This window comes from Stegostoma tigrinum, chromosome 20 (genome assembly GCF_030684315.1).
Source record: "Stegostoma tigrinum isolate sSteTig4 chromosome 20, sSteTig4.hap1, whole genome shotgun sequence".
NCBI classification, from domain to species: domain Eukaryota; kingdom Metazoa; phylum Chordata; class Chondrichthyes; order Orectolobiformes; family Stegostomatidae; genus Stegostoma; species Stegostoma tigrinum.
The window spans coordinates 6,967,315-6,982,319 of record NC_081373.1 but is presented as its reverse complement, the minus strand read 5'-3'; the positions used below and the strand labels follow the sequence as shown (position 1 = coordinate 6,982,319).

The 15,005-nt window shown below is 41.9% G+C and overlaps 1 protein-coding gene across 2 annotated transcripts in view; it reads left to right on the top strand.

The window, feature by feature from the left end:
- The window catches only part of slf2 (SMC5-SMC6 complex localization factor 2), a 123,830-nt gene that overhangs the window by 70,410 nt on the left and 38,415 nt on the right, over positions 1 to 15,005 (top strand). For both annotated transcript variants that reach the window (XM_059652957.1, XM_059652958.1), the window contains exon 5: positions 10,655 to 11,610. In XM_059652957.1, the coding sequence (XP_059508940.1) occupies positions 10,655 to 11,610 (956 nt within the window). The remainder of the gene's footprint in view (positions 1 to 10,654; positions 11,611 to 15,005) is intronic.

Here is a 15,005-nt window from a genome sequence, read left to right as displayed (position 1 = left end):
TGTTTCTCTAAAGTTTTTTCTGTGGAAACTGGGGCAGTTTCATTGAGAGAAAGAGAGACAGACAGACAACAGACAGAGTAACAGTGACAGCATCTTCCCTTTTGGTAACCTGCCAAAAGCTCAGAGTCTCCCTAAAAATACTGGTTCTGGCCAGTATTTGCAAACTTTTTTTCTTTATTCGGCGGGCCTGTCTACGACAGCCAAGATATTGAGTATTTTGTATAACTTAGTGTCTTCCTGAGACCCTAATAGGTTTTAGGTGGTCTGGACTGTAGGGCATCATCTTTTTGCATCCTCCCTCTGAAGGCAACCCATTGGTCATCTAATCTCTACTTTGAGGTGACCTTGCATTTTTAAGCAGTGTTAAAGTCACGTTTGCGACAGTACCAACTATTTGAATGTTTAAACATCACACATTCAACACTGAAGTGGTAGCCTCATGAGATGGTGAAGATACATGGTTAAAAATTCGAGCCAGATCTTTCTAGAGTTAAATTAAGCAATATGCCTTCATGCAGGGCTTGAAAGAAGTTGGGAGTGCTCTCCACAAACAGTAATTGACGCTAGATTATTTGAAGGTTTGTATATCTAATGAATTTTTGTTGATCAAGGGTGTTGTGGGCAATGGGATCAACTGCTGTAGTCAATTTGCTATAGGCAGACCCACAATACCTTTGGGAGGGCACCTGACCTAGCAACACAGAAGGAACAGTGATGTGTCTGCTACAGTTTCTAGATAAGTCGTATCTCTGAATTAAATCTGTCTTGATATTGCTTTATATTTAACATGGCAGTTAATCACTGAACTATAGTCAACTAGTGTGGAGTTTCTTTAACAACATAACAGATATTTACTACTCAATGAATTAAAGCAAAACTCAAAGCAAGTTAATAAAGCAAAGAGCTCCAGATACTGAAGATCTGAAACAAGATCGGAAATTTGCTAGAAGAACCCAGTAGGTCCGACAGCATCTGTGGAGAGAAAGCAGAGTAACATTTAGATCCAGTGACTGTTCTTCAGAACTTGTTTAGCAAAATCTTAAAACACGAAGCAAAAGAAAATTTTCAGCTTATTTCCTCATGCCACCAATTTACAGGATTCAGACTGTGTAATTTTTCTTACTGGGTCAAATTTTTAAGTACTTCTGAGCCGATTATTCCCAGTTTCTTTTCTGTGAACTCTGTGAATACTCAAAACTGAGAACTTAAACTTTCTCAGCCTTGAATAATGTTTTGGCTTCCAACCAAACTCTTGTTTGGAAACTGTGTGAATAAATCTTTCCGATTGAGGTAACCTTCAACTGTTCTGAACTCCAAGAAGATGAGAGAACTCAGCTTTCTATAACCCATAAAAACCGATAACATTCTAACACAACAAGACAAGTAAATGCAGGAAGTATGTTCCTGATGACCAAGGAGTCTAGAACCAGGGATCACAGCCTAAGGAAATTGGGTAGGCCATTTCAGACTGAGATGAGGAGAACTTTCTTCACCCAGGGAGTGGTGAGCCTGTGGTAATCTTTGCTGTAGAAAGTATTTGAAACTAAAACATTAGAGATAAAACGGTGTGAAGATGGATGAACACAGCATCAGAGGAGCAGGAAAGCTTGACGTTTCGGGTCGAGACCCTTCTTCATAAAAAAATTTTTTCTGTTTTCAAGAAGGAGTTAGATGCAACTAAAGGGATCAAAGAGTCTAGAGAGAAAGCAGGAACTAGATACTGAATTGGATGATCACCCGGCATCCCATTGAATGGTGGGTCAAGCTCAAAGTGCTGAAATGCCTGCTTTTGCACCTATTTGCAATGTTTCTATTTTTTTGTCTGACCTCCTGTGAACTGCCCTTAAAGTCTGTTCTCTGGGTTTTCTAAACTGAAATCAATCCTTCATTGTTGTGTACAGAGACCAGGCTGATGTCTTTGATGCTTATGCACCTGTGGTTAAAACCCTACATTGTGAACAGTTTTCCATTGTCATACCATAAGGGTCTAAGCCACTTTCCTTCTGAGCATTCCTAGGGTAGGTCTTTCAGATGACACTGTTTGTTTTAATTTAACCAAAGCCTCAATGGAAATGGGCCATATTCATCTGTCTCTATAAAAATTTTTGAGAAGATTTGTAGCTTGGTTTGAGGATGAGGTTGCTCGCTGATCCAGTGTGTTTGATTACCGATGTTTTGTCACCCTGCTAGTTAACATCATCAGTGCGTCTCTGGTGAAGCGTTGATGTTCTGTCCTGCTTATTTATACGCCGTGGTTTGCTGGAGTGATTTGGTATTACTTCTGATTTTGTTCTTCAGTGGTTTATCTGTCATGTTCAGTTCGGTGTATTTGTTGACAGAGTTCCGGTTGAAATGCCAGACCTCCAGGAATTCCTTGGCATGTCTCTGTCTGGCTTGTGCTATTATGGATGTGTTGTCCCATTCGAATTTGTGTCCGCCTTTGTCCATGTGTGTTGAGATCTTTGAGAATTGGTTGTGTCTCTTGGTGGCTAGTTCGTGTTTGTGTATCCTTATTGTCAGTTTTCTTTCAGTTTGCCCTGTGAAATGTTTCTCTCAGTCCTTGCATGGTATTTTGTGTATTACATTAGTTTTATTGGTTGTGGGTATGGGGTCCTTTTCGAGTATCAGTAGCTGTTGCAGGGTGGATGTTGGTTTGTGGGCCACCCTGGTACCTACCTTCTACCCACTTCTATGGACTCCTTAAGGTACACAAGCCAGGGGTCCCCCTCAGACCCACTGTCCCACTGCCAGGCGCACCAACATATAGACGAGCCAAAGAACTACAACAGAAACTGAATATTTAGTTGACAACATTTCATCCACTCCTTTCAAGAATTCCTCAACATCATCAAGGACACCAGAATAAAAGAGGACGGTATAATGGTTTCCGATGATTTAATAGCACGATTTACATCTATAAACACCGACCTAGCCAAAGAGACAGTTGCCACACAGCTGGATGAATCTGGAAGGCAGACACTCCAAGGCACCAACAGCATCAACAAGGACAGCACCCTGAAACTACTGGATCTGTGCCTCACAACCCACTTCACCTTTAATGGCCATATATTTAAACAAATCAACGAAACACCAGTGGGATCCCCCAATATCAGGACTGATAGCAGAAGCAGTAATGCAAAGATTAGAACAGACAGCCCGACTATCCAACCCAGACTCTGGGTCTGCTACGTAAATGATACCTTCATGATTATCAAATGCACAAGACAAGAAGAAACTCACTGACACATAAACAACATTCTCCACTGGAATAAAATTTGCTTAAAAAGAGAACAAATACTGACTACCCTTCCTGAACGAAATGGTGGAACGGGCACGTAAGAGCACTGGGGAACTCCAGACTAGTGTACGCAGAAAAATGATACGTATGAAGCAGATACTTACACCCATTAACCCCCCAACACCCATAAATGGAACAGTATCAGGACATTATTCAAACGAGACACGACACCCTGCAGCAACCTGGAATTACACAAGACATTATAGGAACACTTGCTCGCCAAGTTGGTGTGTTTGATTGCAGATTTTTTGTTACCCTGCTGGGTAACACCGTCAGTGTGCCTTCACTGAAGTCGTGCTCTGTCCTGCTTGTTATTTATATGCTTCAATTTGCTGGGGTGGTTGGTACATGTCAGTTTTTAAAAGGAAAGGGTACCCAAAAAGCACAATCTGCCGTTAGCTCCGCGATAGACCACAGCAAGAGAACACAACATGGTCAAATATAGTAGTCACCCTACCGTACATCAGGAACATAGAGTGGATGATTACAAGACTACTCAAGCCCCTATGTATAAGGGTCGCCCACAAACCAACAACCACCCTGTGACAGCTACTGGCAAACGTAAAGGACCCCATACCCACAACCAATAAAACTAATGTAATATACAAAATACCATGCCAGGACTGTGAGATACATTACTTAGGTCAAACTGAAAGAAAACTGACAATAAGGATGTATGAATATGAACTATCCACCAAGGGACATGACCAGTTCCCACTGGTCTCCATACACACGGACAAAGAGAGACATTAATTTGACTAGGACAAGCCAAACAGAGACATGCCAGGGATTTCCTGGAGGCCTGGCATTCCAGCCAGAATTCTGTCAACAAACATGTTGAGCTGAACCCAATATACAAATCACTGAACAACAAAGCCAGAACTAATACCAACCACCGCAGCAAACCAAAGCATTTAAATAACAAGCAGGATGAAACACTGCTTCACTAGAGACGCACTAACGATGTTATGAAATGTTTGCAACCAGATACACTGGCTTGGTGAGCCAGTCTGCACCCTCATCTGCCTCCATGTTAAAAAGCACTTTCCAAAGTTACATTAATGTTATTAATCCTATATCTTAAGTGGTGTGTATAAAGTTCACCTGAAGTTTGGTTCAGATTGACCATTTGTGATTTTTTTAAAAAATGCATAATAAATAGTCATTTGAGAATTGTGGTTTAGTTATTTCTGTGAAAATAATGTATTTTTTTGAAAAGTGAGACATTCATTTGGAACACTGGCCTAATAAGTGTATAATTTTCAAAAAATATGAGACATCAGTCAAATGCCTGACACGACATCTCTAAATGAGGATAGTGTATTTAAACTGCTAAATTTAGGTCAGGCCAGAGGCCATTAGTTTAGCTTTGACTTCAGGAGGAACAGTTCTCCTATAATTTTCATAGAATCAAGTTTTTCATTTTGGGGGAATCAGCAAACCTAGCCAGAATGGTTCTAGTTTGTGAAGCTACTAAGCCGAGAGCCTGTATGGAAATCATGTTGTGGAACTGAAAATGTTTCGGCTATCAGTTGTGAAAACTTCATGCCCGCAGACTGTGAAGTGAATGGTAAAACTGTCTTAGCAGTCCAAAGAAAGGAAATTAGCAAGACAATTCAAAACTGTGGAGTTGGAAAAGTGAAAATTCTGTGAATTGAATCAAGGACTATATTGGGAAACAATTGAACTGGAACGAGCGTCCAGTATTAGCATCACTTGGAATTATAAACACAGTGAAGTGCTGTACTAAAAGAAAAGCTAGGACAATGAACAGCATTTCCTAGTGGGGATTTGTCAACTGAACAGATTGAAATACTGAATGAGCGTGCAGCTACATAGACTTGTCAAAAAAAAATAATTTATTAGCATTTACTTGAAGTAACCCGAAGTTGAAAATATCTGACAGGAAATTTTGATGATATTTTTGTCCCTGATTACCTGATATATGATCATTCAAAACAAAAATCAGTCAATCAGGACTGACCTAGGGACTTGACTCAAAGGGTTATAATGCTATGCAGTTTTGTGTCCCAGAGAGATGTGGATGTTAAGTGTTTCAGTATACTCAAGACAATGGTCGTTAGATTCTTGGCTACTGATGGAATTAAAAGATATGAGGATAACACAAGAAGGTGGATTTGACGTAGGAGATCAGCTGAGCTCTTGTTGAATGGCAGAGCAGGTCTGAAGCACCTTCATTTCACAGCCACATTGAACAGATATTTGGCTCAATTGAGTCTGCACTGACTCTTAAAAGAATATCCCACCCAGACCAAATTCAAATTTGTGTCAGCTTCAATGACGAGCTTTGAACCCAGTTACCATAGCATTAGCTTGAGCCTTTGGATCATCAGCCAGGCACTAGTTGCATTTTACAACCACCTTCACTAAGGTTAGCCCAAGTTTTCTTACATCTTACAGGAAAAAGTGATCACCATTCTATGTAAAATAAATGAGGTATATGTTACAACACCTACCTCCATTTAGATTTGCTTCCTTCCCTATTAACTACTTTCTTTAAAATCTTATCCTTGCAGATGCTGGTGGAAGAAATACATTAAAGTTCTATTAGTAATATTAAGCATGCTTCTTCTTTCTTGCTGTTCCAGGTATTCGGAAGGATAGATATGCATTACCGTAGATTCGAGAATTTCGGCTTTGTGACTTTTGTGTTTGCACTACTATCTTGTGCAGTATGCATTAGGTTTTAAGTACTGTACTTAACTCATCAGCACATGGTGCGTTGACAATTCAATGGTGTTACCATCACTGAATCCCTCACTATTAACATCCTGGGAGTTACCATTGATCAGAAACTCAACTAAACTCCCCACATAAATGCAGTGGCTGCAACAGCAGCTCAGAAGCTGGGAATACTGTGGCAAGTAACTCATCCCTGACTCCTCAAAGCCTGTCCACCATCTACAAGGCACAAGTCAGAAGTGTGGTAGAATACTCCCCACTTACCTGGATGGGTGCAGCCCCCAACAATACTCAAGAAGCTTTACGCCACCCAGGCCAAAGTAGCCGCTTAATTGGCACCACATCCACAAGCATCACTCCCTCCACCACCGACACTCAGGAGCAGCAGTGTGTACTATCTGCAAGATGCACTGCAGAAAGTCACCGAAGATCCTCAGACAGCATCTTGCAAACCTATGACCACTTCCATCTAGAAGAACAAGGGAAGCGGATACATGGGAGGTCCCCTCCAAGCCACTCGCCATCCTGACTAGGAAATATTATTGCCATTACTTCATTGTCACTGCCAAAATCCTGGAATTCCTTCCCTAATGGCATTGAAGGTCAACCCACAGCAAGTGGACTGCAGCGGTTCAAGAAGGCAGTTCACCTTCACCTTCTCAAGGGCATCTAGGGATGGGTAATAAATGCTGGGCCCAGTCAGTGACGGCCACATCCCACAAAATGAATAAAGTTTTAAAAAAACGGTAATGAACTGAATGTTGGGACATTCTCATTGAGCTTTCCTAAGCAAGCCACAGTTATATTGTTTTGAAGCTCTCAAGCCTCTCAATGTTCAAACTCTATCTGAGCAGGCTTAGGATGGTTTAGCAATTAATCGTATGAGTGTGGGTTTTGGATCAAGCTATAAAATTATATTTGCCAACCAATTGGCTGGAGTCCCAGTCATTGGAAATCGTGGGTGGAAAGGAAACTGGAGAAAGTGGTGATACAAAGACTTCTCATGAAAACAAACTAAAGCAACAATGCAGATTTAAATGCGCAGGATTCGTTGGAAAACTAACTCATAAGTGTCATGTTTCTGTAGTATAGTCGTTATCACATTCGTCTAACGCATGAAAGGTCCCCGCTTCAAAACCGGACAGAAAACAGCAGTAGTAGTAGGAACTGCAGATGCTGGAGAATCTGAGATAACAAGGTGTAGAGTTGGATGAACACAGCAGGCCGAGCAGGAAAACTGACGTTTTGGGCCTAGACCCTTCTTCCCCGAAATGTCAGCTTTCCTGCTCTTATGATGCTGCTTGGCCTGCTGTGTTTATCCAGCTCCACACCTTGTTATTTCAGAAAACAGCAGTGCTCGCTTGTTATTTCTGCAAGGTCTGCTGCGCTCACTTGCTCATAGAAGTGAACAGAGCTCATTATTTAAATAGGGTGGCTCAGTGGTTGGCACAGCTGCCCAACAGCATGAGGGACCTGGATTCTCTTTCACCCTTGGGCAGCTGTCAATATGGAGTTTGCATGTTCTCCCTTTGTCAGCGTGGGCTTTCTCTGGGTGTTCCAGTTTCCTCCCACATTCCGATGACGTGCAGGTTAGGTGGACTGGCCATGCTCAGTTGCCCATAGTGTTCGTGAGTGTGCAGTTGATTAGCCATTGGAATTGTAGGGTTACAGGGATAGGACTGTAGGGATGGGTCTGGGTGGTTGCTGTTTGGAAGGTAGGTTTGGACTTGATGGGCCAAATAGCCTGCTAACCCCTGTCGGGATTCTGTGATGTGTTTAAGTATTGCAGCATAAAAATTGGGTGGTTTGATTCGTGTCAGTGGGTGCTTAATATTGAATTTAGTTTCTTGGGAAGGAATGGCCAACCATTGCAGAGAAATGAAGTTTGCGAAGCAGAACTGAATGCTTCCAGGATGGTTGGAAATCTATCAATTAAATGGCTACATGATCCAATTTGGTTTTCAGTCAATTGGGGCCATGTTACTAACAAATCAAGAGTGTATGCAAGTTCAAGTGTCAAGAATTGAGCTGTAATGACTTTTCTTTTGTCTCTGTATTCCTATTTAGTTTTCTAAAGTATGGAATATGTGGAAGTACAGTCTTGAAGGTGTAAACGCAACCTGCAATGTAAGGGAATATAGAAATATCACCATTCAGTCTGCTTTTGTAATGTATTGCCCTGTTGGGCTTGTTGAAAATGTCCACTGTGCGCAGTATTGGGTTTTCTGTTTCCCCTCCCCAGCTCCAAAAATGCAGTTTGCTTTACTACTAGTTTACATTGGGACATCCTCTTTTGATATTGTGCTTTGTTTGTAACGATCTATAGTGAAACGGTAGTTGAATGTAATGCATCAAGTTAAGCATTTATTTGCCTGCCTGCATAACAAGTTCTGAAACATATGATGAAACTTCCAACAGGTGGACATTTGAATTTTGTTTCAATATCTGCTAAGTGAAAAATTGTCCTCTTTAGTGGGTTGAAAAGTGTTGCAAACTGGACAACGAATGTTGCCGTACAGCAGTCACTTTAATGCAATCAGACAGCTTGCTATCAATCTAGTAACTTTAATAGCTCATAACTATTATTGGTTAGAGACACTAAAAACTGGTCATATCAATCAGATTGGAAAGGCTGAAACATGACCTCTGGTCTGGAAACCTGTATTAAATTTGTAGTTGGGTTGTATCAGTTATCACAGCACTTCTGGAACGATTGTGGAAATGCTCTGCTTTTTAGCGCTATCAAATTGTAGTGGCATTTTGTACGTGGTTTGCTGTATTGCTGCTATGTTCTGGTGTAACTCACCACAGACTTAATTTGTATGCCAATTATTAGTTGATGTTTGTAACAGAATGGTCAAGGAACTGTTTGGTATCTGCTTTCATGATTAACCCTATTTGATAAACTTTATTTTTCTTGGAAAATGTGCACGTTGCCATGCTTTTCTAATTATGCATTTGGTAAAACTTCATGGCGGGCGTTACTGGCTGATGTGTGACGTTTTGTTCAGTTCATCCATTGTTAACTCAGCTCAAACATGGTTCCTGGTCCTGTAATGCCTTTGCTTTTCAAATTTGCATCCCCATCTTCAAATTCCTTCACTGCCTGCCCCCTCCCAATTGCTGATCTTCTCCATCTTTACTACTTCCCACTCACTTTCACATTATTGCACCCCTCGTTTTTTGGCTTTTTGCACATCTTCAATTTTCCATTCTCCATTTTGGTAAACTTGCCTTCAGATGTCTAGGCTCAATGTTCAAGAATTCCTAAAACATTTTCCTCCTTTACCTTTTAAGGTAACCTTCACAGCCTATTTCCTTTAGAAAGTTTTTGGTCATCTGACCTCAACTGCTTATGTTTGTCAATGTCAAATTTTCTCTGATTCCATGAAGCATCTTGGGACATTATGCTATTAAAGGCATGATATTCAATGTTTCCTTACCTTTGTTTATCTTTTTAATTGACTTTCCACCCTAATTTCTTCAGTGCTGTTGTGCTTTTACATTTTCACTGCCACTGTGGTATCATTTAGCCTCATTATATCTTCCTAATGTAATTTTAATGTAATGTTTTATTTGGTTCACACACCCCAATGCCCCCCACCCACCCCAGCAAAGAAAAAACCTGATAGTGAAATGGACATTTTTCGTCACCCTGTTCGTACATGTTAGAACACACCTCTGGAGCAGATGGGACTTGAGCCCGAAGACTCCTAGCCTAGAGGGGAACACCACTGCTGCACCACAAGAGTGCAGATTGATGATAATCAGTTGGGTGAGAGTTGCTTTCAGGTGGTACATATTAATAGAGATCATAAACGGTGCTTTATCATCTATAGGAACGGAATTAGACTCGTGGGGCACAGCTGGCAGTGCCCGTACCTCTGGGCACAGCTCTGGTTTAATACTGACCTGTCCCGGAGGTACGTCCTAACATAACTAAACAAGTTGATACAAGCAATTATAGAAACAAGCTTAAGGATGGATTTTATTTTGGCACAAGGTATGCAGTGTGGCTCTGTTTTAAAAGAAACTCTGAAACGTACAGAGTCTTGGCTTCAGTAGATTATTGCTTGGGACCTGGCTTTCCAAATTTTAACAAACTTTAAATACTCAACACATCCTATTGTCTATTTTTAGCCTGGAATATTTATGGATGCCAACTAATAGAGGTGAGGTTTCTGATGGGGAGAAAGTAATATAGGCAATATGAGATGATACTGAGACGTTTCGATTCTGTTTCAAAGAGAACAAAAACAGAAGTTGCTGGCAAAGCTCAACAAGTCTGGCAGCATCTGTCAAGAGAAAATCAGACTCAATGTTTCGGGCCTGGTGACCCTTCCTCAGAACACTCAGTTGTAATGTAACTCAGTTACATTGGAAAGATGTAGTGAGGCTAATTGATAAGACAGTGGCAGTGGGAGTTCTGAGGAAGGGTCACTGGACCCAAAACATTAACCCTGATTTTCTCTTTACAGACGCTGCCAGACCAGCTGAGCTTTTCTAGCAACTTCCTGATTTACAGTTCTTTTGGTTTTTGTTTCAGAGAGAATTGTGCAGCATGTGTCTTGAAAGTCTTCTCTACTCTATTTGTAAACCTATTTCAACTTGAATAAACACTAATGTTTTTTTTCTATTATCTTTGCCTTCTAGGGAATGACAGCCTTTCTAAACAGAAGGAATCTGTTCTGAAGCTCATAACAAAAACCCTACCTTCAGGTTCACTTTCCCTAGAGAAGAGTGTTTGCAGTAAAGAGGCAGTTCAGCGGCACCATTCCTTTCCTCCATGTCCTGGTAGGAAAAGCCAAATGAATGCCTTAAAAAGAAGTTTTACTGCAAGTTTGCCTGTCTCCCATTCAAAAGAGAAAAGAAAACGCAATTCATCACCTGACATCAAGAAAAAGAAAATAGTGTCCCTATCACAACATTTAGATGCGACTTTTCATAAGAAAAGCTGTGAAAACAGGACCACTGACAAATACAGCAGTGCTGTGACTGAAACAAGTTGCAATGGAGTGCTTAAAGATCACAATAATGGTGTATTGGAAAATGAGGACTTACCCCTTGAGGCTGATGAATTTCCAGATTCTCACGGTTGCTTACCACTTGATTCATTGCTGGATGAGGAAATACCGAGGCACAAACCTCCAAGTTCATATGTGAAGTTACCTGCAGAGGAGAAGGTGAAGATTGCTCTAGACAGTGCCATTTCTTCAAAAGAAAATCGTTCTGGGCTCCTTGGTAAGCACTGTTTGGTTCCTTTTGACGGCAAAAGAACACAAAGACATGAATCTAACTCTTTAATTGTTTTGCCTTTGGATGAGAAAAATAGATCCTTATCCTCTCAAGACAAGAAACAGTTGGAGTGGTCCAGTGCTGTCTGCATATCGGATACCAGTAAAGGAAGTGAGAGGAAATTGAGGGACAGTTATAACAGCATGGACAGTGGCGATGATGAACATTGTAATTTAGACAGTGATGAAGATGAAAATCTGGTGGCTTTGGATGATCTCCTAACTTTACGTAACAAGCCTGTATCCAGTACACCAGAAAAACTTGACATTTCCCTTCAGTCATCTGCAGCCAACACACCCACAGGATTGTTCACTGTAAGTTGGTGAAGCTTAATGAAGTTTCTGTTATTCTCCATCAGCTGACTTTGACACTGTAGGGACACTATGAAGTTACAGACAGTGTGGAAGCAGGCCATTTGGTGTTTCAAGTCGACACCAACTCTCTGAAGAGCAACCCACCCAGACCCACCCCTCTACCTTATCCCTGTTATCCTGCATTCCCTGTGCCTAGTCCAGCTGGCCTGCACATGCTTGAACACTATGGGGCAATTTAGCACGGCCAATCCACCCTAACCTGCATGTCTTTGGACGGTGGGAGGAAACCGGAGCACCCGGAGGAAACCCATGCTGACTCAGGGAGAATGTGCAAACTCAACTAGCGATTATAACTCTGTTACCTTTAAAATAGTCATGGAAAAGGATATGTACATGCAGCAGGGTAAGGTTTATAATTGGCGTAAGAGTAATTACAATTCTGTTAGGCAAGAACTGGGTAACAAGTGGGAACAGATGCAGTCCGGGAAGAGCACTATAGAAATTATTTAAGGAATGTGCTCGATATGTTTGTCTGAGCAGGCAGGGAAGATGTGGTTGAGTGAGGGAGCCTTGGTTCTCCAGAGAGGTTGAACAACTGGTTAAGAGGCAGAAAGATGCTTATGTAAGGTTTAGGAAACAAGGAACGGAAAAGGCTCTAAGAGGAATACAAGTTATCCAGGAAGGAGCTGAAGAAAGGGCTTAGGAGAGCTATAAGGGGGCATGAGAAAACCTTGGCAGATAGGATCAAGGAAAACTCCAAGGCTTTTTACATGTACATGAGGAATAAGAGAATGACTAGAGAAAGGGTAGGGCCGATCAACAATTGTAAAGGGAATTTGTGCACGAAGCCTAAAGAGACAGGAGAGGTCCTTAATAAATACTTTCCTTTTGGTATTCGCAACTAAGAGGGACTCGGTTGTAGAAGACGACAGTGTGAAACAGGCTAGTAGGCTGGAGGAGGCCGATGTTTGTTAGTAAGGAAGATGTACTAGGGATTTTGAGGAACTTGATGATAGATAAGTTCCCCAGGCCTGATAGGATTTATCCAAGGATTCTATGGGAAGCGAGGGAAGAGATCGCGGGGCATTTGGCAATGATCTTTTCGTCCTCACTGTCCATGGGTATAGTGCCAGAAAATTGGAGAGAGGCAAACGTCATTCCCTTGTTCAAAAAAGGGAAGGGGGTTAACCCTGGAAATTACAGGCCAAGTAGTCTTACGTCAGTGGTGGGCAAATTATTGGAAAGGGCTCTGAGAGGTAGGATTTATGATCACTTGGAAAGGCACAGGTTGATTCGTGATAGTGAGCATGGATTTGTGAAGGGTAGATCATGCCTCACAAACTTTATTGAAATCTTTGAAGAGGTGACCAAACATGTAGATGAAGGTAGAGCAGTGGATGTGGTTTACATGGACTTAAGTAAGGCATTTGATAAGGTTCCCCACGGTAGGCTCATGCAGAAGGTAAGGAGGCATGGGATAGGGGGAAATGTGGCAGATTGAATTCAGAATTTGCTGACCCTTAGAAGACAAAGGGTGGTAGTGGACGGAAAATATTCAACATGGTGCTCAGTTACAAGTGGCGTACCACAAGGATCTGTTCTGGGTCCTTTGTCTATTTGTGATTTTTATAAATGATTTAGATGAAAGAGTGGAAGAGTGGATTAGTAAGTTCGCAGACGATGTGAAGATGGGTCACATTGTGGACAGTGTGGAGGGCTGTCCTATGTTACAAAGGGACATTGATAGGATGCAGAGCTGGGCTGAGAAGTGGCAGATGGCATTTAACCCTGTGTGAGGTGATTCATATTGGAAGGACAAACTTGAAAGCAGAACACAGGGTTAACGGAAAGATTCTTGGCAGTGTGGAGGAGCAGAGGGATCTTGGGCTTCATGCCCACAGTTCCTTGAAAGCTGCCACCCAGGCGGATAGCGTTGTTAAGGCACATGGTGTGTTAGCTTTCGTTAATAGAGGGATTGGGTTCAAGATCCGTCAAGTTATGCTCCAGCTATACAAAAGCCTAATTCAGCCACATCTGGAGTATTGCGTCCAGTTCTGGTCGCCTTGTTACAGGAAAGATGTGGAAGCATTGGAAAAGGTGCAGAGGAGATTTACCAGGATGTTGCCTGGAATGGAGGAAAGGTCTTATGAGGAAAGGTTGAGAGAGCTAGGGGTCTCCTCTTTAGAACGACAAAGGATGAGAGCTGACTTGATAGAGGTGTAAAAAATGATCAGAGGTATAGACAGACAGCCAGAGACACACTCCTAGGGTAGAGGTAGCTATTACAAGGGGGCATTGTTTTAAAGTAAGTGAAGGTAGATATAGGGGAGACGTCAGAGATAGGCTCTTTACTCAGAGAGCAGTCGAGGCATGGAATGCATTGCCGGAGAGGGTAATGGAGTTGGCCTCGTTAAGGGTTTTCAAGTGGCTATTAGATAGGCATATGGTGATAGTGTAAGGTAGGATTGGAGGTTGGTTAGATCTTAGGATTAGGGTAAAGGTATGGCACAACATTGTGGGCCGAAGGGCCTGTACCGTGCTGTACTGTTTTATGTTCCATGTTCAATACAGACAGTTGCCCGAGGGTGCAATTGAACCTGAGTACCTGGCTTCGCTTAACATTTTTTTTATACTGTGCTTTTTCTCACATGGTTTTGGCCCTGTAGTGAGATTTTATGGGTAGGCCAGAAAAACATTTGAAAATACGGCTAATTCAATCTGCGAGCTGATATATTGGGGGCTAGAAAGGGAGGATGTTTAAAAGACAAAAAAGTAGCTCAGAATCTGTTATGGCATACTAGCTTAGAGAAAAAGTTATCTGTCTGTGCTATTGAAAACTTACCATTGTGAGGACAGCATTAAATGTTACATGGTGATAAGGTTGGGTTTGGGACAATTCTGACTGCTTCTATTCTGCACTCTTTAAAAAAGAACATAAAGAGAAGCAGGTGTCAGCCAGTCAGCTGTTCGAGTGTAAGATAAAACAAAGAACTGTGGATGCTGGGGATCTGAATCAAGTGAAAATAGAAATTGCTGGAGAAACTCAGCATGTGTGGAGAGAAAAGCAGATCAGTTCTGAAGAAGGGTCACCAAAATCTGAATATTAACTCAGCGATAATAGGAACTGCAGATGCTGGAGAATCCGAGAGAACAAGCTGTGGAGCTGGATGAACACAGCAGGCCGAGCAGGAAAGCTGACATTTCAGGCCTAGACCCTTCAGAAATGGGGGAGGGGAAAAGGGTTCTGAAATAAATAGGGAGAGACTGGATAGGGGATCGAAGATGGATAGAGGAGAAGATAGGTGGAGAGGAGACAAACCAGTTAAAGAGGTGGGGATGGAGCCAGTAGAAGTGAGTGTAGGTGGCGCGGTAGGGAGGGGATAGGTCACTCAGGG